Genomic DNA, 23,876 nt, shown 5'->3' on the forward strand with positions numbered 1-23,876 from the left:
TTTCATATTTCATTCTCTTCATTTTGAAAAGTACCATATCAATCAAAGCAGGAATGTGGACGTATATTATATATTGCAGCATTAGCGATGCTTTTGTTTCATGTTACATTTAAATAGTTTGTGATATTCTTATTTCAAACATTCCAAACAAAGAGAGAAAAAACCTGAACAAAACCAGCTAAATAAATTCATTCTTGCTTTACATACTGTATACAAATATACTCAACCTGGTAGCGAAAACATTTGTTTTATTTGAGGTATGGTAATAAAATAATAGTATAGACTAAATTTAAGCCTTCATTAATACAAAAAAAAAACCTGAGATCTAAAGTGTGGTTAATCAACATTAAATTAACATGAGCATTAAATTATGTTAGCATAATATGAATTTTTTAAATGCAATTTAACAAGAAAACAATTCTGAGCGCTCTACTTAGTACAGTATCTTGAGCACTGGAGATAGTCACCCAGTGCTTGAGATAGTAGAGTTTTTGACATTTAACTTGAGCACTTTCTACTGGTTATTTTTACTGACTATTATAATAAACAACATAATGATCTTGAACAATACACTTAATTTGGGTTTATTAATCTCATAAATGCTGGAAGACATAACTGGCCCAGCCATTACCTTTATATAATGCATTGAAGAAATATACAATAATTGCTCCCTGTTGTCAAGGTTACAAATAAATAGTTTCAGGTGTAATAAAAAAAGGTCAATCTCATGGCTTGTAAACAATCATATGTAAAGATGTGTTAAACCATTCATATGAATTCATGAAAATTTAAACTGACATGACCTTCAAATAGTATATTTGTGATTGGATTATCTGTTAATCTCATTATTAATCCTTTGCCAGATGCTTACACTTACTGTAGTCACAACAATAACTTGCCAATAATTAGGGTCACATGACATGGTACAGGTAAATAGGTGTTAATGACAATATACCTGTGCTATATATATGAATTGACTATGTAATTGTTGTCTCTGCGATATCACTTATGTGGAAGCAGACGTTAAACACCAAGAAGAACTAATTGTTGTCAGTAGTATGTATTATATATGAGTGTGTTAGCCTATAGGATTTATTAAAGTGAAATTTAAATTTAATCTGAGCTGGTATCAGAATGTGTGGTGGGGGAACTCAAGTGGAGGATATTGGTGAGAACAAAAAATATGGTATGTATATATTATTATGTAGGCTATATAAGTCCTACTTGTGTAAATTTGAAAATTTATAATTTAAATAATAATACTATAGCGTGATAAAGCATGTAGGCCTACTGGTATAGAAAATATTGCATAAAGAATTTGTAGGAATATTATGTCAGGATAGAACATCAACATGTGTATCTTGTTTTTCTAAATACATTAATAAGCCTACATTAGCCAGCCGTTTGACCCATCAGTGCGTTCAGATGTTATATTGCATTTGCTTATTTTCTTTGTAATATTTGTGCAATTGCATTGTATTTGTAGTACTCCCATGCATTAATTGCTTTCTACTTGTTATAAAAGTTTCTTATTATAGCCATCAATAAACACTGTTTTAACAAATCAGAATTTTGATTTTCTTGCTCAGCTGAAAAATATGTTTTGAAAGAACTTTTATTATGATCCGTGAATGGCAAATATAGTATAAATTCCATAAATAAAAAATGTCTATTATGGTTTAATTCCAAAGGTTAATATTGCTGGCAAGATTCTGATATGTAAACTTGGTGTAATAAACAGCAAAAATAATTATAAACTATTAATCCATTTCTATGTATGTAATGATGTATGCTAGTTGAGTAAAATATGTATATCACATTAATTATTTTGCAGCCCATGTTATAAATCTGTGTCTATAATATGAGTTTAATAAAGTCTTCCAAAAGTCATGTGTACCATCCTACTTACCACATCCTTGATATAAATTAACACTGAAAAGATTCTCAAGGTGCCACTGAATGATATAATAAATTTGAGTTTTAATTTGATATGTACTTAATTTATAATATATGAAGAAACTCTCATCACATTACTATAAATGTTCTTTTCTTGCTTGTTTTCAGGAGAACCTAAAACGTTTGATCCTAACTTTAATGGTCCGTTAAAGAATCGGTCATGTACAGATGTACTATGTTGTATTATATTCTTTGTATTTATAGCTGGTATGCTTGCTTGCTCAATACTTGGTAAGTTAGACAAAAATATAAAAATGTTCTGCACATTTTCGTATTTAATAAGATAAAAACATGGTTGTTAATGTTACAAGAATTTACGCTACAATGACCGAGCCAGTAACTCAGCTTATAGTCTTTTTGCCTGAAGTTATCTTTTTTCTAGTAACTCTGATTTATAAAGTACTCATCATTGCATCATTTGACTGGTTTTGTGAAGAAGACAATATGTATAATGATAATGCTTATTTGTTAAACAAACACTTCCCATACACACAGATGAGAATTTTTAAGGTGCTATGAATGTATACTTCCAATTACATGCAGAATAATGTTTTTCATTGTTTTTAGGTTATGTACATGGTGATCCCATCAAATTGATATACCCCACTGACAGTGATGGAAATATTTGTGGATATGGAGCATATTCGTAAGTTAGATTTTAAATCTGTTAATGCAACAATGTTCACTCATTAAACATACATTATGCAAGAGCTAAATCTGATTATTGCAAGTCTTTATTTAGGCTTCAAATGTCATAGAAATTATAAATTAGATCTTTATTTACACAACAAGCACAAAATCAACTCTGTAGACCCACGGATGGCTTGGATTTGGCCGCATGTCAGTCAATTTGATTGAAAGTTCGATATATACGGCCTTGATATTATGTTTAGTTGTGGTTAAAATGATGGTTTGGATGTCAGTATTAATATACGCTCTTTTAATTGTCACTTGCGTTTACAGAAAAATTATGGAAATTGATAAACATCACCCCAGTTGAATTGCAGCCCCATTGGATCACTGTTTCCTATTTGTCTGCTTCGGGAGTTACGTGGGCCTACCAGTTACAGTACAAGAGTACACGCAGGCTAACAAAAAGTCGGCTATAATTATGCCTCATTGATTTGGTCCATTCCTTTCAAACTTTTGCTTCTTATCTATATATTAAAAGTTTTATTTTTAATTTGTAGTAAAAATAAATGTGATATAAATTGAATCGAAACCCCATCTCAAACCGAATAGCCATTGAAAACGTTACTTGATAATCGAGATTATGTAGGTGGAGTTAACACCTGTCAATGAAACGATCGGCCATTCTCGGAGATGGTGAAGAGAGAGTTGACTCCTATTTCTAGTCAAAAATTACAATGGTGATAACTTTGTTCAGAATAAAGTAATTTAACTGAAATTTTCAATATTAAAATGGTGATAACTTTGTTCAGAATAAAGTAATTTAACTGAAATTTTCAATATACATGTATTCTTCTTTCATCATCTATTTTTGAACTGTTAGAGCAAGAATGGCCAACTCTCTATTAAAATCTCCCATAATGTATCTTTAAAACTTATCCTAGATTATTTAAAGTACAAGTTTGCTTTATGTTAAAGTGTCTGAAGTAAATTTTGGAAATCTGAACTCCCCAAAACATGGGCTCTATAATTGGAAGATAAATTGCTTCTTTTAATTCTCACATGTCAGCTGAAAATTTCAGGGCACATGGTATAATACATTATAGTCTTTATCAAATAAATACCTGTCAGAATAATACAGGGGATCTTAAATTTAATAATTGCCTTCCCAAATACTTTTATACTGAGGCGCTTTGGATATTAGAATTAAAAGGAATGTTGTCATTATGTACCAATGACAAAACCTAAATAGATAAAAAATAACACATTTCCAGTCGCTTAAATACTATCCATACTTTGATAATGAGGTGTTTCTTTTAATTACTACTGTGATTTGACTAGTGGGAATACAACCTAATTAAGATGGGGAGATGATTAATTTACAAAGTTAATTTGCTTCATGAGGTATGAAGGAAAATGTATCAGATTAGAGTAAAGTTTAGGTATGGTGTTGTAGACTATTAAATAGCGTGAATGTTTGATAATGTAAAGTTGATATGTTATTTATTTCAGGAATAAACCAATGCTGATGTTTTTTGATTTATTACAATGTGCAAAGATGGGAGCAGGCGTCATTACGTTTGGTTGTCCAACTCCACAGGTATGTTTGTATTCACACAAATAATTATATAAAATTTGTCGATAAATTTCTTTGCATTACTGGATTTAAATTAAAGATTTCATTATTCGGAAATTGCCCAAGAAAAGAAAAGATTAAAACTGTGCATCAGTTGATATGTGAGAGAGAAACCCATCCTCATTTTGAGGGGCTGTTCTGGTCAAGTGGTAGGGCACTGATCTCTCAACCAAGACATAAATGTCCCATTTTCAAACCCGGCATTTGTATAGGTAAATTCTTCCCTTGCATTACGTATATGTTAACAACTGGAATGAAAATTACCACGTCATTTTAAACTGCCCTAAATATTGTTTTGTTTTTGATTTTCATTTCATGTATTCTTTGCAATTGATTAGCTCATATGCAATATTTAGCACATGCCACATTTCTATTGTGAATTCAAGAATTTCACATAAAGATCTGCTGGCAAATACGTTTTGGGCAAGTATACAAATATACACTTATTGTTTTAACTTTTGAAAAGACTAATGTTTTTTTTTTATTTATATTTCTGATTCACTTATATAAAACTTGTATTAATTACCAGGTCTGTGTGGCAAATTGTACCAGTTCATATTATGTTTACCTAGAAACCATAGCCTTAGAAACAGCAAATGGAGGCATGTTGACATCTGAACGAAATAAAATGTTGTGTAAAAATAATGTAGATCCAACAGCTACAGTAAGTTTTTAAAAAACAATTCTAATGGACAGGGAATCAGACTACTGGTCAAGTTACTAGTAATGTTATAAGTCTGCTGAAGATCAAAATTGGTCCAGTTCACTTTCCGTATCAATTTTGATAAGCACTGAATGAAATATAGTTTATGACAAATTGAGAGATATATTTGAAAATATCACCCTTTTAGTTTTGGGCTATTTAATGGCAAATTAAATGAAGATCATCCCACCTCCTCTTACCGTTAGATTATAAGGTGTGTCACTGGCATTTCTTCGATTTCCTGCTTGTATATGACAAAGAGTAGGGTAGCCTGTCTGACCTTGTGGATTTTCTCCAGGTCCACCGGTTTCCTCCTACAGTTAATAAAGACCGCTAGGAGCAAGCGAATTATTGTAATGAAATTTAATCATATTTTTCTGCCAAAATGAGCTAGTTTGTGGTGAATAAACCCCATTTCTCTCCCTCTATCTTCCTCTGACTTGGCATAAAGGATAAATTGTGTTGCCCTATGCAAAGTTTCATTTTTTTAGTTCCATTGATAGAATGGTTCCAAAGTTATGTAGCATTCAAAATAGCAGAAAATGGTAAAAGTGACTATACTCTATCATTATGTTCAGAAGTTGATATCTTATTGTAATCAGTATGAAGGTTTTGGTGTCTTTTAGAAAGGAAATTGAGTGACATTTCTTTATTAACATTAACAAGTTAGAATTGAAGTGGTATAAATACCTTTGACCCAAATGTGAAACAGGTTCTTACATTTTAATATACACTAATAGTTATTGTTTTTGGTTGTTTATTATTTTGTTGTTAATTTCAGGCTAATCTTCAAACATTAATTGATAATGAAGATTGTGCTGCATATTACGTAGAAAACACAGAAGGTTTGTTATATTATATAAAATAATAAATGGTTGATTTCATTCAGTTACGGTTTCTGTCTATCAGTTTGCGGCATAACTGCGCAACATAAAAACAACACAGAAACTCCAAAATGTCCAAATGAATGTCTATCATTCAAGTGGTATTTGTTTTTGTGAAAAGAAAACACTGTTACACGGGGGGAAGGTACTGTTTCCAAGATTTAAAATCTGTGCATTTTGTTAGGGGATCAATCATTTCATTTCTTCTGTGTGATGTTCAAGCCCATTCAAAATGTTCATATGTTATTTTAAATTTTGTAGTTGTTGGTCGATGTGTTCCTGCTATATTTAGTAAAGTAAGCGATTTAGCAGCTAATTTACAGACCAATGGATCATACAGTTTACAGGCTCAAGATGGTACTAATGTTACTGGTTCTGCTCTAGATTCAGCTAGCTAGTAAGTTTTTCATTAATATAGAGAAATGCTGCTATTGAGACAGAATTGTTTGAAAATAGGAATTAAACCAATCATTTGTTATATTCTCACACATGTAAAAGATATTTATTTCCAATTCATTTTCACTATGTTTAGTTTAACAGCACTTCAAACCACTTTGCAAACTCAATTTCATGCCATTTAAACATAATAATCATATTCTGAGATGAATTAAAAGAAAAGGGCCTGAAAAATGTAATTTTATTTTCAGTTATTTAGCTTTGTTTTACCAGTATAAAGAATATGGTGAATTAGTTTATAAAGATATTGTTAGTTCCTGGATAATCTTAATGATGTAAGTAGACTATTACTATAACAGGCACATTTAAGGCAAAAATGATATTTTGAAGAAATGTGTACCAATTTATGTATTGTGAAAATAGTTTTTTTTATAGTTATATCAATAGAATATTAGGAATGTAAGCCTAATATCCATAATGAGAATATGGCATTATTGAATATTGTTGTTTAAATCTTACCGTGCTTCTAGATGTCATTTAAAGAATTGATACGTCATCACTATCATGGAGATGTGACACTAAAATTGATCAATGATATCAAGTCAGCCCAATCTAAATTTAGTAAAGCTAGCTCTAATTTAATTTTTAATTAAGTTGGTGTAAGCTAAAATATGTATAAATAGGCTGACTAGATGGATATTTATCATTAACTTGAAAACGTGACCTGTATGTGTTAGGAAATGTCATTATTAAATAATGGAGAAGTAGTTATATCCATATATAACTTGTGTTGTCTTTTGTTATGAATAGTTAACCTTGCTTCTAGATGTCATTTAAAGAATTGTTTAAATCTTGTCTGATGTTGCATATTATTGGATTAAAAATAAAATATTAAGAATACAAGCTTAATAATCATAATGGCATTATAATAGTAAGCTTTTCATAATGCAAAAACTAGCAACAGCATTGGAAATAGTTGTTTAAATCATGTCTAGTGTTGCATACTATTGGACTATTTTGTAAATTATATTTTATGTTCTATTAGTGGTTTAGGTGGAGCAGTTGTATTATGTTTACTATGGATTGTAATAATGAGATGGATTGCTGGTATAATGGTCTGGTTTTCTATATTTGCAATTTTTGGCCTGTTTGGTTTCTGTAAGTACCCAGATATAATATCAACCATGTGAAGATTATTGAGTGAACTATTGGTGCAGAATGTTACACCCCATTTCACTTCATTATTGAATGGAAAAAAATACTTAAAAAAAACTTAGAATGTTTAAAGTGGAAAGTACTTCTGTACAATTTAAATGGTGATGTTGATTCAATTTATCTATGATGTATAATAACAGGTATTGTGCATGAGGTAAGATACGCATGCACTTTGTCAACCACTTCATTGGCATTACTTAATTTATAACGAAATGTAGATTGTTGGACAACTGTGGGTATTGTATATCATATTGACACGAAGGAGCTAAAAAGTTGGAGGTGCCCTCAAATGATACTACATTATGTTAATTACTTAACTTCTAGATTATACTCATCCTCGGAATCCCTAGTGGTATCGTTCTGTTTTACACCACTAACCCTGGGTTCATTCACGGGGGAGACACATAGTCAAATTATCCGCCCATGATAAGTGTCTATTATGATCGTCCAATCAAAAAATTCGAAGTAAAACGCATTTTATTGCAACTAAATCAAGCATACAAACTGCTTTATTGCGGTGAACGTAAACAATGCCGCTAAGAAGATGGGTAAGTTAAACTGTTTTTTGATTGGTTCATGGAATCAACCTACGATCAAGGGCAGATAGTATGAATATGTGAAAACCCTGTGGATGGAGCCAGGGCTTAGTGGAGTAGAACGGAACGAAGACATTGGGGATTCTCGAGGATCGATTCTGCTATACCTGATCTTTTCTGCTTCATATTTTTACAAGAGAATTTTCGTTGATTTTCAGCTACATATTACAGCTATTCGAAATATTATGAACTGAAAACACAGAATACAACAGCTACACTTGGTTTATCTCAAGCTTTCGCTCTTAACTTCAGTTATTATCTTTCTCTTAAACAAACATGGCTGGCTTTTGGTAAGTTATAAAATATAACCTAATCATTTTTACAATACCGGTAATTGATATACTTTGTGTGTAAACATATTTTTTTAAAATTTTGTTTTGAAATCATTTTTGCTATAAGATTGGCTGAAAAAATCAAATAAATACACATTTTCACCAATCATGTACCGGTCTAGTTTAGCCAGATGCATCAGAGTAATACAGAAGCTGTAGTCCAGTTTATCAAATGCTCTTGTGACTCTGCTAGGCCAGAGTGTAACAAGTGGGCTCTAACCATGCCACTTGCGTAACATATTTTTTTTGTGTATTCCTATTCTATCCTATTGGTACCCATCTAAAGCTGAGTAGACTGGAAAAAGCACCCAGCTAGCAAATCAGGATCAACCATTGAACAGTATGGTTACGGATCTAGCTTACTAACCATTGTGCTATTTCCCTCCTTGGGGCAGTATCTAATAGACATGATTGAATTTTTCTGCTGTGGTTCCAGTAATCCATGTTAAAATTATGTATTTTATTTATAACAGGTTGTGGATCAGCTACTATATTAATTATTCTATTGTTAATAATCATCTTTCTATGTGCTAGAATAAGAATAGCCATTGAATTAATTAAAGAAGGTAGCAGGTAGGTGTACAATTTATAATGATTATTGAACTATGAGAACAAGTGCAAGTTGATTATTTGAAGTTTAAATCAGACATCGTGAATATGAAATAGTGTAAATTTGTATTCATTAAAGTCACTGAACGTCATTTGAGAGATTTGTAGTACCTATCGAACTACAATATTGTGAACGAATTACATCAGCAACAAGTAGTTTTATATTTGTAATTTAAATATGTAAATGTTATAATGCTATATCATGTCTTTCTGTTTATTACAGAGCTGTAGGATATATGTTCTCTACATTATTATTCCCGATCTTCCCGTTTATATTTCAAATTGCCTTTCTTGGTTATTGGTTAGTCAGTGCAGCGTATCCTTTATAAGAAAATAAACATTACATATCATATTGAACAATATTGTTACATTTTAAACTAGACATTGCCAAATTTGAAAATTCTTGAATATTAGATTAATGATTTCAGGCTCTACATTGACATTATTAATACTGTATATAAATTACATTTATTAACCACCAATCTGATTAAAATACATTTTCTTTTTTTATACTTTCGATGGCCTACACTACATACGAGCGGCTTTTGACCCTATGATGTAAGACATTGATTAATCAATCAGTGTTGACGTTTCGAGGGGTTTACCCACGTTTCCGTGCAGAGCACGCCAAGAACTTGCCGTAACATACCGTTTCATTAGCTAATTCCTCACATCAGCTAGAACGTCTATTATATAACAACTTTTCCAGATCCTAATGTTGTGGAGACAAGTAAACGAAATTTTGAACTATAAAAAACAAAACGAAATAGGAACTGTGTTTTATTCAGATTGATTAATCACAGATGGAATATCAGGCAATAGCTATTTAAGTTATTATGAACCTTAAGCTAATATATAGTTACGTTGCTTCAATGGGATCAGCTGAATATAAGGGAGAAATTCAAAACTCAACTACAGATGGTGTCAACTATGTTTTAGAACGTATACCATGTAGTCCTAATGTAAGTATAGTCGAGTATAAACTATAATCTAGATTTACACCACCTGGTATTTTTACAATTTAATGTCTGGTATGATTCTTTTCATGGACATTTTTAGCAAATTTACGCCAGGAAAATTTTACTTGTGCTCATCACATAGAAATAATATGAACTCGGGTATTTGTAGATATTTATGGTTATTGTAATAAAGATCAAAACAAATATCTGTGAAAATTCTAGGCCTATGATTATTTTTATATTTACTCCATACAGTGTATGTCATTTTTGTATTGTTTTTTTTATATAAAATTCAGGGTACATCAACAGCTAACAGTATCTGTGAATTTGTTAAATATGGGGGAGACGAGTAAGTTAATAATTATTTTGTCAACAATAAAAATGTAACTGAGGTTTATCCATTGATTTCCTTTAAAACTAGTCTTGACTTAGTGTTTAATGCTCTACCTTTTTGTACCAACCGAACTAAAGTAATGTGATTTGAGAGAAATTTAAATCCCATCTGTAAATGGCTCTTTTACATGCACACCTAATGGGACTTTGATTTATTATTCCATCATGGGTTGACTATTATTGAGATAAGTGTAGGTGTATGATTTTAATGGACATCAGTTTTAAAGCGATTGTGTTTAGAATAATGTTTGTTTTATTTAATTATCTTGTAAAGTTCGTGGGTTTTTTTTAATACATTCATTTATTTTTCAGGTACACAATATTTATGCAGATTTATATGTTATTTATGTTTCTATGGGTTATGAACTTTATAGTTGCTATGGGACAAATGGTTTTAGCTGGAGCATTCGCTTCTTATTATTGGGCATTTAATAAACCAGATGATATACCTGCTTTCCCATTAATTGGCTCATTATGGAGAACAGTGAGGTAAACTTTGTTTCATTAAACAGAATCAAAACATATCAAAAACCACAATTGTTCTGAAAATTTGTGTTCACAGAATTTATCAGATTTTTCATTAGATTCAAATAATTATTTATTAATCGTTAATTGAAGTACTTCTTATTCAATCACATATAAAAATGCTAAGGCAACAAATACGAATTAATTTATTTGAAATATGAAAATTGGTGTTCAAATTTTGTTTGATTTTTACTTTAGATTTGAATAATTATTTATTTATGATTAATTTGAGTAAATCACATTCAATCACTTATAAATAACCAGTGTTGATAGGCAACACATATATATTAATTTATTTGAAATATGATGTATATATTATAGATATCATCTGGGATCATTAGCGTTTGGATCGTTTATAATTGCTGTTGTTCAAATGATTAGAATCGGCCTAGAGTATCTGGATTCAAAGTTGAAGGGATCCGAAAATACAATTGCCAAATTTTTTCTGAAGTAAGTAACAGTAGATTTGCATCCAATGATTCCGATTCATGGATAGATCTATCAAGAAGAGTATAGTTGTGTGGTCAGGGCAAACGGGTTTATAAAAAAGAGATTATGAAGATAGTCTAGTAGACAATACAGAATTTCAGAGAGGTTGACAAAGATACATTACAAGAACATAAAAAGTGAATTTAACCTTCCATAAGACAATTTCCTCCCCTGGTGGCTAAGTGGGTAAGACGCTGGCTCGCTAGCCTGGAGGTCGGGTGTTTGATCCCTGCATTGGCTGAGAATGTTCATTGCGACAAACCGAGGTCCTGTGTACACATTGGCGGGCATTGTAAAAGATACTCGATATAAGAGTAGATCGGAGTGCAAATTTCCCTCATAGCACACTATATGGCATATGCCCGTCTTCATTAGCCCAGTTCAGAGCAGAACAGTAGGATGTTCAACCCCATTTCATTTCATTTCCTCCCCTGAAATGTCTGTCTGATCAAAATTGTATTTTTCTGTTATTACCATAGTGTCAATCAGTCCATATCAGACACCAAATCATCAATATACTATAACTAATCTAGTGTTATTTGTTTCAGATGCCTAAAATGTTGTTTTTATTGCCTTGAAAAGATCCTAAAGTTTATTAATAAGAATGCTTATATATTGGTAAGTTAAAAGTGGAAGTTAAATTGAAACATATAAATGCATTCATTATCCTCAAGGAGGCGCAAACGCAAAAGTGGCAAACACCTGCACTTCAATACACCTGAAATATGCTACTGTTAGATTGTTTCAACATAGTGTGGAAAGCAAGCAGTTAACATATTCCTGATGGAATGGCCCGAGAAATCCCTCTTTAGCCATTGCTGTACCGAGAGCAAAAGTGTGTTTATTTTGATCTTCCAATCAAATCTCTCCTGAGTAAAGTAAAATTTGTATTCAAGGGAATTTTCATGACTGACATCTAAACGAGAGTGACCTCTTAATAAAATTTCAGAGCTTGCTAGTAGGCCTACTGATATCAAATAAATTTGTACACTTGGATGCATAGGGAGCAATCATCGATACTCGCATTGGTAAATTGGTCCGTCGCTGAAGTTATTTGACTCAAATCTCCAATATAAATTCTGTAGACGTGTCTGGTTGTACCAGAATTAATTACTGCCCACGTACCTTTGTTATGTATTTAATAATTTCTATCCATTTTTGTGAAGTAAATCCATGAATTATTTTTATTTGATCTAAAAAGCATAAGTCAAAAGAACTGTTGGAATTCGTAATTTCTATCCAGTTTTTTTGAAACACAATATGTAAAAACTAACATGACAGTCCATCTCTTTGATCTGGGGTCTTACCTGAAACTTAGGACAGTCGATAACATGCATTAAAAGGTGTTGAAAATATTGTTCGTCTGCTGTGTGGTCCAACATATGATAAAAAGATTACATGTAGTTACGTTTGTAGCTATTTTGGATAGTCTTGTTTTTCACATAATTAGTTTTTCTGTAATATTCTACTATGCACTGGTTAATTGAGCATAATAAATTTTGTGTATTATGACGTAATGTAGCCGCAATTGCCATTATATACTTTTATGTTAACATACTAGAGCTGTGGTTAATCCAATTGGTTTGTTATGCTGTAATGTATTGGTTGTTGACCGGACTGTTGACCAGTCATAATTTGGGACAGAAATTTACAGTGAGTCAGCCAGTGTTTTGATGGGATTAGGTCTAATCAAACGAAACACTGCATGCAGAGAGTATGGCTGTTTATAATGCATAAGTCACTTTGATAAAATAAATAAATCCTAAAATATTTTAGTTTGCATGTAAAGTTTTTAAATGTGACGAACCACTATTAATAGAGCAGATACAGCAAGAGCCCTGTCATATGATAAAAATACTCTTAATAGTTTATCAAATTTATATGATGTACCTAATTCAGTATATTAATAATAATATTGTTGATAATTTTGTGTCTTTCTATCAGATCGCTGTAAGAGGCAAGAATTTCTGTGCATCTGCTAAAGATGGTTTCTTTTTAATTATGAGAAATATTGTCAGGTAGGTACAATTAGGTATAATATACAATACAGAAATTATTACATGTACCGGTATTTCACTGTCTCTGATCTACATTTGAGGAATTTTGAATTCCTTGCAAAGTACAATAAACAGTTTGATTTCTTGATGAAATACAAAACGATAAATGTGCTATTAATTGATATGTGTCATCTATTATTTTGGGATTGAGGCGGGGCACATCAGCCTAGCTAGTTATTTCAATAAAGAGCTTTATAAGAATAACAGGAAATAAGATAATCCGTAGAAAACCCATGACAAACAGTAGTGGCAATCAGGATCAACCCCACAACCATATTTTATTATTTATGACAGAATAATTATTCAATCTGTTGGCCTCGTAAATGTATTTGTAGTTTATTTTGATTTATGACCTTTCCATATTTATTTTTTTCAGAACGGTAGTTTTAGATAAAGTAGCTGATTTTCTACTTTTTTTAAGTAAGCTTATTGTAACCGCTGCTATATGTAAGTATAACATCCAATTTTTCTTTAATTTTTTTTCTGGAATATTTAACTAGATAACCTATTTTGACAAATCTGATTGAAATACAGATCTATATTTCATTTCATTTCATTTTTGTACATCGGGTGACCTCCACTGCATGAAGATCTGACTAGTTGTAGTGGGAGGTCACGTCTAGGGTCATACAAGCAGCTTTTGACCCTATGACATCAGACTTTTGATTAACCAATCAGCATTGATGTTTCTGCTGGGATACCCACAGTTCCATGCACAGCACAACAAGAACTCGCCGCAACAGACCATTTCATTGGCTAATCCCTCATATCAACCAGATCACAGGTTATATAACAACTCTTTCAGATCCTAGTGTAGTAAAGACAAATAAAATGACATTTTGAACTATCTGTGTTTTAGTCAGATTGTAGATGATATAAATTATAGAATATTTCTCTGGTTTGTTGTATATACTCAGGATAATATTATGGTTAAAATATTTCTTGTTTTTCTCAGGTGTTGGTTCATATTTTTGGTTTCAAGGAAGTATTCCGTTCTTTACATCCTATGTACCAACATTAAACTTTTACATGACACCGGTTATAGTAAGTATAATATTTATATTACATCAAAATGAGAGGGGGAGGGAGCAGAGTTAGTACATAGGATTCACACCAGAAATTCCCAGTTTTGAATCCCAGTGTAGGTCAAGGAGTTGTACCTGTGGGCCTGATAAGAAAAATTTGTCTAGTTATAACAATGGGAAAAAAAACAAACAAGCCATGATTATATTTACAAATTGGTAGTGCCCATAAAGGATCCTTGGCAGTTAGAATTTTAATTAGAGACGACAGAAATGCTGCTGTCCAGGAAATTTCTACCCCTTTCATTGGACACAAAGCAATAGAAATAGAAAAAAGTTGAAGTGTATTAGTCTCAAAATGACCTAAGTGAAGTGTTGACAGGGTGTTGAACTTCATTATGTTCCTTGGTTGTTATAGGGGACAACAAGGCATATCAACCAAAATTCATATCCATCCATTCAAGACAGAAATGAAATGAATTGGACTAATATGCTATGAGAACAATTTGTAGGGCTTCAGACTACTCCTGCTTCACATTCAATACAGAGCTATAGTGATTTGAAATGTCTTATCCTTGATTTTTCAAGAATTAGTCTAGATTATTTTGCATTAATGCTCTGTAATAAGAATGTGTGATACCAGACATTTTGAGTTTGTAGTTTGTATCCTCTTTTGTCACAAAGAGATTATCTAAACCTGCATTTAAATATTGAAAAATATCATTGAACTTCTATCTTGATTCCAGTTTTAACAACTGAAATATTGTGCTTAATCGACTTATGGACATTATTTGGTTTATTAAAATTAAACTCAATTGGTGTAAAAACCTAGCTTTGAATATTAAAAAATTTGAATGAACTTCTTTTTTATTTCCTGTGTAAATTTCAACAACTGAAAAATAATTCTAGCTCGACTTTTGAATGTGTGTGTCAAAACTGTTATTGTTTAAACTATATGTCTGTGACCCTTAAAGAGGCATAATCACATCACCAAGAAAATAAATAAAATTCATATTGTGAACCATACAAAGGTATTTTCACATCACCAAGAAAATATAGTTTACTTTATATAATACTAGCAGGATACCCTGCTTCGCTCGGGGGTCATAACCCCGAAACCGGAAGTGGTAGACTATCGCCACCTGGTCTATGTTACTCCCCGGTCTGAGCTACCCCTATACCCCAAATTTCAGACTCGGGGCAGACCTAGTGTAGCCGCCAACCCCGAACAGACCGGCTTCACTCAGGGGTCATAACTCCGAAACCGGAAGTGGTAGACTAACGCCACCTGGCCTATGTCACTCCCCAGTCCGAGGTACCCCTATACCCCAAATTTCAGACTCGGGGAAGACCTAGTGTAGCCGCCAACCCCGAACAGACCGGCTTTGCTTGGGGGTCATAACTCTGAAACCGGAAGTGGTAGACTAACGCCACCTGGCCTATATTACTCCCCGGTCCAAGCTACCCCTATACCCCAAATTTCAGACTCGGGGCAGACCTAGTGTAGCCGCCAACCCCGAACAGACAGACTTCGCTCGGGGGTCATAACTCCGAAACCGGAAATAGTAGGCTAACGCCACCTGGCCTATATTACTCCCCGGTCAGAGCTACCCCTATACCCCAAATTTTAGAGTCGGAGCAGACCTTGTGTAGCCGCCAACCCCGAACAGACCGGCTTCGCTCGGGGGTCATAACTCCGAAACCGGAAGTGGTAGACTAACGCCACCTGGCCTATGTTACTTCCCGGTCCGAGCTTCCCCTATACCCCAAATTTCAGACTCGGGGCAGATGTAGCCGCCAACCCCGAGCAGACAGACTTCGCTCGGGGGTCATAACTCCGAAACCGGAAGTGGTAGACTAACGCCACCTGGCCTATGTTACTCCCCGGTGCGGGCTACCCCTATACCCCAAATTTCAGACTCGGGGCAGACCTAGTGTAGCCGCCAACCCCGAACAGACCGGCTTCGCTCGGGGGTCATAACTCCGAAACCGGAAGTGGTAGACTAACGCCACCTGGCCTATGTTACTCCCCGGTCCGAGCTACCCCTATACCCCAAATTTCAGACTCGGGGCAGACCTAGTGTAGCCGCCAACCCCGAACAGACAGACAGACAGACAGATAAACGACAGACACAAATATATATATAGATTGTGTTCAAAATAAACTTAAGACACTGGAGTATAGAGTTGTTTTGAGTTAAGTAACCCATTTTTACACTCCCTACATAATGCTTTGAAATGCTTGGCTAAATGTTTTTTTCTTTTTTCAGGTTTTGACATTTGCAACATTTGTGATAGCATCATGTTTCTTCAGTGTATATAGCATGGCAGTTGATACACTGTTTCTGTGCTTCCGTAAGTGTTAAACTTTAATCTTTACAAACTTGACAAGAATCCGTTATTAGAATCACTAAATCTAAAACCTTTTTTTTTTAAATTCAAATTCAAAAAGGTGTAGCTTGTATCTACAACAGGTTTAGCTAAATATTTTGCTCCAAAACATAATCAAAACTAAAAGCAACTGTATTTTGTAAAATATCTTATTTGATATTTCAGTTAAAACTTCTCTAGAAAAATACAACTTTTAATATTTTAAAGTTTTGTTTTTATTTCTTAAGTTTCATTATGTTAAAATCAATACGATCTTTCTAATTGCAGTGGAGGATTTAGAAATGAATGATGGAAGTGCAGGAAAACCTTATTTCATGAGTAAAGGTTTAATGGGAATTTTGGGAAAGAAAAATAAATCAACCAATAAAAAGGAATAAAGCTTATGCTTTTCTTACTGAAGGAAATCTGTGATAAAATTTTAATTCTGTCCTTTTAATGCTCAAGAGATTTACTGTATTTTAAATAATATATATGTTAAACTGTATTTTAAAGAGATTTAATGTATTTTAAGGAATATATTTTAAACTGCACTTTTACATGTTATGTATGTATAATATTTTTTTTCAGTAAGTTGTTTAATATTAATATGTATACTAAAATCTTATTATAACTAACAAAGAACACCATTTAAAATAAATTAAATTTATTGGTTATATTTACTGGTGATATTGCTACAGTTACTCCTGATTCAATGCCTTTAATATTATTAAAATACTTAACCCATGGTTCCCTTTCATTTAACTTGTGGATTACAAATATTTGTCTTTAAATATATGGCCTTCTTATCTTATACATTAAAGATTTATTATGGGAGATTAGATAAAGAGCTGGCAGTTCTCACTATAATAGTTAAAAACTAGATAATGTAAATTTCAGTCAAATTGATCCACTCTGAACCAAGATTTTAGCGATAGAATTTACGGCCTAGCCTCGATCATCATTACTAAAGTCGAAACGATAAAAAACATAGACTTGATTATTCATTTCATGATTAAATCATGAATTGAAGTTGAACAGCAAATCAGAACCTAATCCAATAAACATCGCAGGTTAGCGATGATGATATCGAGAGTTGATTATGGTCTGGATAAGTTAATTAATGTCTAATTAATAATTTAGATAACATTTCAAGCCTAAAGAAAGACCTGCAATAGGCAGATTTAGCTCTTGCATAATGTATGTTTAATTAATATTATTAAAATGTTTAAACAATCTTTTGCTTTAATTTGTGGATATTTTGATGAGTGTATGAGTGATGATTGTGCTATTTTGTCAATACTCATGTACAAATGTATATATAATATATAAATTGAAACAATATATTGTTGTTGAAATAAAGTAATATCAGTGAAACAAATTAATATTCTTGCACCTGAATGGCAGCTCTGTGTTACAGAATTACATGAAAACTTCTCTTTTTTAAATACTTGTTTGAAATTTTGAAAGTGAATTACTTTTATTTGTTTTAGTATAGCTTGATATATGTGATATATTTTTGATATGCTCAGGAAACAGGAAAATATTTTAAGTAGAAATGTGTAAACCTATTCTATGTACATATGTCTTTCAGATTACTCCATCCTATTTTTACAGTTCAATTCATTTTTAAATATTGATTACATGAATGAAATTATTTAGATATATGTTATATTTATATTATTTATATGTAAATAAAACTGTTAAATAAATTTGTACAATAGTAAAGTTTGTCTTTTAACCTTAATGTACAAGAAGGGTAATTGTACTGAAAAGTATTCTCTAGATATATAGTAATATAGACAATTAAACAACAATATACACCTGTCTTTGTATATTCACGTTCCCTGTATTCTTGTCATTATATGTTTTAGCAAACAATAAAAATTTATTTTATAAATCCCTAAATTATATGAGAGCTTATTGTCATGACTTGTAAACAGGCAATATTTTCGAATTTAACATCTAGAATCTCACATCTACAACCCCTCTGCTCCCCACCTACTAAATAAAATTTCTGCTAATGATTTCCACCATCACATTCAAATTGCTGAAAATGATGAAATTTACATTATTACAAGAATGGCTTAACTCCTGTTTAACATATACTTTCAACATGTGTATACACTCTTATGTTTAAGTCTGACTTAAAAACTTGATAAACCTTTTATGTAACTAAGTTTCAGTTGTGAAATTTTACAAATCAATCAAATTTAATTATTTACAGTTGGTGCCAGGTGTACCATATCTAAGTCTGTGAATAATATTTTACCACACACTATAAAATAATTGTATAAATGAGACCAGAAATTGTTTTATTACAGCATATTATGTATAGTTTACATCCAAAACTGATATATTTGGCCAGTATCTAACAAGCATATTGACTTCAAATTTACTCATAAATTTCAGAGACGTGTTGGCCGAGAAAGTTTTTCTATGTGATTTCCCCATGTTCAGTTATGCTAGTTCGGATGTGGGACAGAAAACCGAGGTCCTGTGCAAATAAAGTAAACCTTGACAGTTGGAATTTAAAATAAAAATAGCCAATGCAAAATTTTCCTCATAGCACACTGCATGACCATCTTCATTAGCCCAGACGGAGTAGAAAAGCGGGACGTTAAACGCATTTCACTCAGATTTGTGAAGACTAAAGGGAGACAACTTTCTCTCTGATCATGTTGTCACATAATTACTGTTTCTTGTGATCAAAAGATGTAAGCTGAATTTGAATTACATATTAAAAAACAATGGTAATTCTTAAAAGTATTCAGTAAACTATTTGGGATTAAAAAAGAAAAATATTTCCACCTGTTAAAAGACACGTGTTGTCTTCTCTAATGCAAAATAGATGGCGCCTTGTTGTTAACCTTAAACAGACAGTACAAGACTGGAAAATCGGGATTATGTTCAACCCGTTGAGTAGAATGATCTACGGTGCATGGATCGTATACAGTTCTTTGGCCAGAGGCTATACAGTTGGATGGTCTGGGTGACCGAGGCTAGCTTTTGCATTAAAAATAGAAAATAAATAGAGCAAGCATAGAAAATAACGGAATACATCGAACAGATCAAAATAGTTATCTAGGATTCTGCAAAGATTTACAGTAATAAAAGTAACCATGGCTGAGAAAGATGACCCAGCAGATGAAGAACAAGACATGTTAGACGAGGGTAAATATGGTAAGTAATAATTGAACTGAGAAAAGTTGTAAAAGAAAGTTACCACCCATCCCATAGGAGACGGAATGTTGATGTCGTAGACCGTAGACGTCAATTGAAGTAAACAATAATAACTTCATCGATCAACAAAGATTTTTTTTTTTTTTTTAAAAAAGCTGTGGAAAGTTGTCATTGTTATCATAATGCCAGTAGTTGATGTTTATGGAAGACCGAACAGCTTAATATTGTCAGTGGACGGTAGTGCAGGACGGATAGGGCCTGGAGTGGCAAGCTAAGGAAATGAAATGGAGTTTATCTAGGCAAGAAAACTCACCTCTCAATCTCAACTAGTATATAGTTTTACCTGGCAAAACCCCATGTGTTTCATATCGGGCTTCAATTATTAATCAAAAGTGATCGACTATTTTTTTCATCCAAACAACAGGTGATTATTGTTATTTCTGCCACATCCGACTACGATTGGATTAAGCATAAAATCCTACCTGTACCAGACACAGGTACAAACCACAATTTTTAAATTGAAGCGATAATGCTAGCTTTTTCCGGCATTTTAAATTTGACATCTTTATGTCATGAAGGCGTGCTAATATTTATGACGTGTACAACAGCCAAAGTACTAACTTGATACATTAACAAGTTGTGCCTGACTAATATATAATGCACTGTAATTATGAATGTCTGTATCAATTTTGATAAAAACAACGCCTTTATTGATAATATTTGCAAATAAATGAAAGTTGTTTCACTAGATTGGGCTGCGTATATTTAAGACCTAATAGTATAAAATTAACTTATTTTTAAAGCTACGTTCCCAGAAAAGTATTTATTGGGTGGTTATTTCCAATAAAAGTATGTCAATTTTAGTATATATAGAAAGTAGAAATATTCAATCTTCTTACTAGAAAAATAATGGATTCCCTGAAAAACACTCATGGAGCACATACAGGACAAAAATATACGGTTTTCTCTAATCGACCGGCCATCTGACGATTAGGAGTGTCTGCATGCGTGACGTCGAAGGTTGCACGTGGAGATTTAGCGCTTGATGTACATGTTGATAAACTCTATGAAGAGTTGGACGCATGGGTTCCATGTCAGCCGTATATGCCGGTTGGGACCGAGGGCTCTGAAAATGATATATATAGCAGAAATGTTAGCATGCTTTACATCAATTCAAAATGTTGAAATTCCAAACCTCTCAGAATAACAAAAGAAAGCCAGATATGATAACATTGTCGTCAATGAATCCGACCTCACTTCTTCAACATCGGCCCACTTGGACGTACAACACTATCTGAGATAAAAATCATGGAAAAAGACGTGGGCATTGGATAATCCAAGAATTTAATTAGGCTTTAATATTTGTAATAAATAGTCAGCGATAAAGGCAACATCTTGTGTATGCAATGAATTCTCCTCCAACCTTGCACCCGTTGTGTCACGTGACACAAACATGACCTCTTTTGATCGATTTTTTATAGCCGGCTATTCCCTGACAATTGCAATGTATTGAGAAGGATTTGAAGCAAAATTATGATAAATTGATAAGTTTAAATATGTTTTTAGTCCAAATATATCATCAATTCACCCAGTTTGTACCCGGGAATGTATCTTTAAGATGTTATATCCATGATAACAAAAATTAAGTTTGCCAGGTGTAACTAAGGTGCCCAATTGTAGTTAAAAAACAAGCACATCAGTATATCTCAAATTTTTTAGCTACATTCTCGTAGCTAGGTTTTAGCATCCTACTGTTCTGTGCAGACTGGGCTAATGAAGACAAGCCTACTCTTACATGTATATCGATTTCCAACTGTATACACTGGACCTCGGTTTTCTGACCTGACAAGGGCATAGCTGTCTAGTTATTCGAATGGCACAAAAAACATTGCCGTGTAAGATCCTTGACAGTTGGAATTTGCTGCCCTGGAAAAATTTCCCTCATACCACACTGTATGGCGTATGGTTAGTGTTAAATTTTACTGAGGGAGACAGATTTAGAAAGATCCTGTGCATCAAGTTTAGAAGGGGTGGTTTATTGTCAATGGTAAAAGAAATTTTCATACGAATTCCTTATACCCTAAGGATGATCCCTATTGTTTTTGGTGCATACCTGACCCCCAGTGGCAGAGCCACGCCCATTTCTTATATTGATTTGTTTGTCATCTACAGACCTTGAAACTTTGCATACTTATTCCTTCTATCCTAAGGAACATCCCTATTGTTTGTGGTGAATGCCCAACCCCCAGGGATAGAGCCACGCCCATTTTCTTTTTGTGTGTCTGTGTGTCACTTACAGCCCACAATTCTTAATCGATCGTCTTTTTTAATACTTACATGTATTCCTTATACACTAAGACTGACCTCTATTATGTTTGTGTGTCTTGTGTTTACAGGCCACAATTCTTATCAGATCCTTTTGAAACTTTGCATGCCTATTTCTTATACCCTAAGGATGACCCCTATATTATTTTGGTGATTGCCCAACCCCCAGGGGCAGAGCCACATCCATTTTTCTTTGTGTCTCTGTGTGTTGCATACAGGCCACAATTCTTAATGGGTCGTCTTTGAACTTGGGATACGTATTCCTTATAGGATGACAACTGCATGTCCCGACCCCCAGGGGCAGAGCCACTCCAAATTTTTGTGTTTATTGTTTACAGGCCGTAATTCTGAATAGATCAACTTGGTACTTGACATATGTATTCCTTATGGCCTAAGGGCGTCAACTATTGATTTTGGTGAATGCCCTGACCCCCAGGGGCAGGGGCAGAGCCACACCCAATTTCTGCCTTTAGCACCCGAAGGCCACAATTATGAATGGATTATCTGGGAACTTGGTATACTTATTCCTTATACCTGTAGGACGGCAACTATTGATATGGCTGCATATTTATTTTGGTGCATGCCTGGAACCCCAGGGGCAGTGTCACACCCACTTTTTATACGCCCACATTGAAATGTGGTTGTATATTGTTGTCGCCCCCGTCCGTCCGGAGTCCACAATTGCTTGTGGACGCTCTATAGGTCAAAGTTAATATATGATTGACTTTAAATTTATACACAGTGTTTAAGGTCATGCGACGAAGAAGCCTATTGATTTTCAACGATTTTCGATAATTACTGCCAGAGTTATGGCCCTTTATCTTGTGGACACTCTAGACTAGAGGTCAAAGTTAATATATGATTGACTTTAAATTTATGCACAGTGTTTAAGTTCATGAGACGAAGAATCCTATTGATTTTCAGCGATTTCCGATAATTACTGTCAGAGTTATGGCCCTTGATCACTTTGAAAAATCTTGTGAACGCTCTACAGGCTAAAGTTATCATCCGATTGACTTCAAATTGATACACAGAGTTTAAGGTCTTGAGACGAACAAGTATATTGATTTTCAATGAATCTTTATGACTTGAATTGAACAGCTAAATCCATGATGTTAAAAGTTTCGTATACTAAAAGTTAGCATGGGGCAGAACTTTATAAAAACCAAACAAATTCTAATGGTTTTCTGATAATTACTTAATGAGTTGTTACTCTTAATCAGATTTTAATGTATTATAAATGTTTTATTACCGAAAAAATTAAAAATATGTGACAACTCTTGTTGACTGCCCGGACGAAATAGCTGCTGTGGGCGTATGTTTTGTTGCCTGGCAACCTATCTTTTGTTAATATTTTGTCTGTAAATTTGGCAAAAGAAACATCTAGACTTCTTTGCCTCTTGTCATATTACAGCCATTTCAAATTTCATTCTCTTAATTTTAAAAAGTACCATATCAATCAAAACAGGAATGTGGACGTATATTGCAGCGTTAGCGATGCTCTTGTTGTCTTAAGTTATTGTCAATGAAAGCTTTGAACATGAAGTGCACAATTTATCAGCTTGTTTAAGTTATCATCAAATTGACTTTAACAAAGAA

General features: G+C 33.1%; 2 protein-coding genes across 2 annotated transcripts in view; both read left to right on the forward strand.

Annotated features, from left to right (window-relative positions):
* The first annotated feature begins 493 nt into the window (after nt 1-493).
* On the forward strand, nt 494-18,534 carry LOC126808430 (choline transporter-like protein 2). The gene is made up of 22 exons (XM_050533130.2): nt 494-1,186; nt 2,065-2,187; nt 2,524-2,602; nt 4,099-4,186; nt 4,752-4,886; nt 5,707-5,770; nt 6,071-6,206; nt 6,457-6,540; nt 7,251-7,363; nt 8,175-8,306; nt 8,822-8,921; nt 9,181-9,273; nt 9,817-9,919; nt 10,213-10,265; nt 10,622-10,798; nt 11,156-11,284; nt 11,872-11,941; nt 13,268-13,341; nt 13,757-13,827; nt 14,336-14,424; nt 16,673-16,757; nt 17,061-18,534. Exons 1-22 carry the CDS (start codon nt 1,135-1,137, stop codon nt 17,168-17,170), a joined length of 2,160 nt encoding a protein of 719 aa, XP_050389087.1. The 5' UTR covers nt 494-1,134; the 3' UTR covers nt 17,171-18,534.
* A 1,182-nt stretch (nt 18,535-19,716) lies between these two features.
* Nucleotides 19,717-23,876, forward strand: part of LOC126808431 (choline transporter-like protein 2) — a 36,263-nt gene continuing 32,103 nt past the window's right edge. The window contains exon 1 of the mRNA XM_050533132.2: nt 19,717-19,952. Within this exon, the coding sequence (XP_050389089.1) occupies nt 19,892-19,952 (61 nt within the window). The 5' untranslated portion in view covers nt 19,717-19,891. The remainder of the gene's footprint in view (nt 19,953-23,876) is intronic.

The sequence above is a fragment of the Patella vulgata genome, chromosome 1, assembly GCF_932274485.2.
Source record: "Patella vulgata chromosome 1, xgPatVulg1.2, whole genome shotgun sequence".
NCBI lineage: Eukaryota > Metazoa > Mollusca > Gastropoda > Patellidae > Patella > Patella vulgata.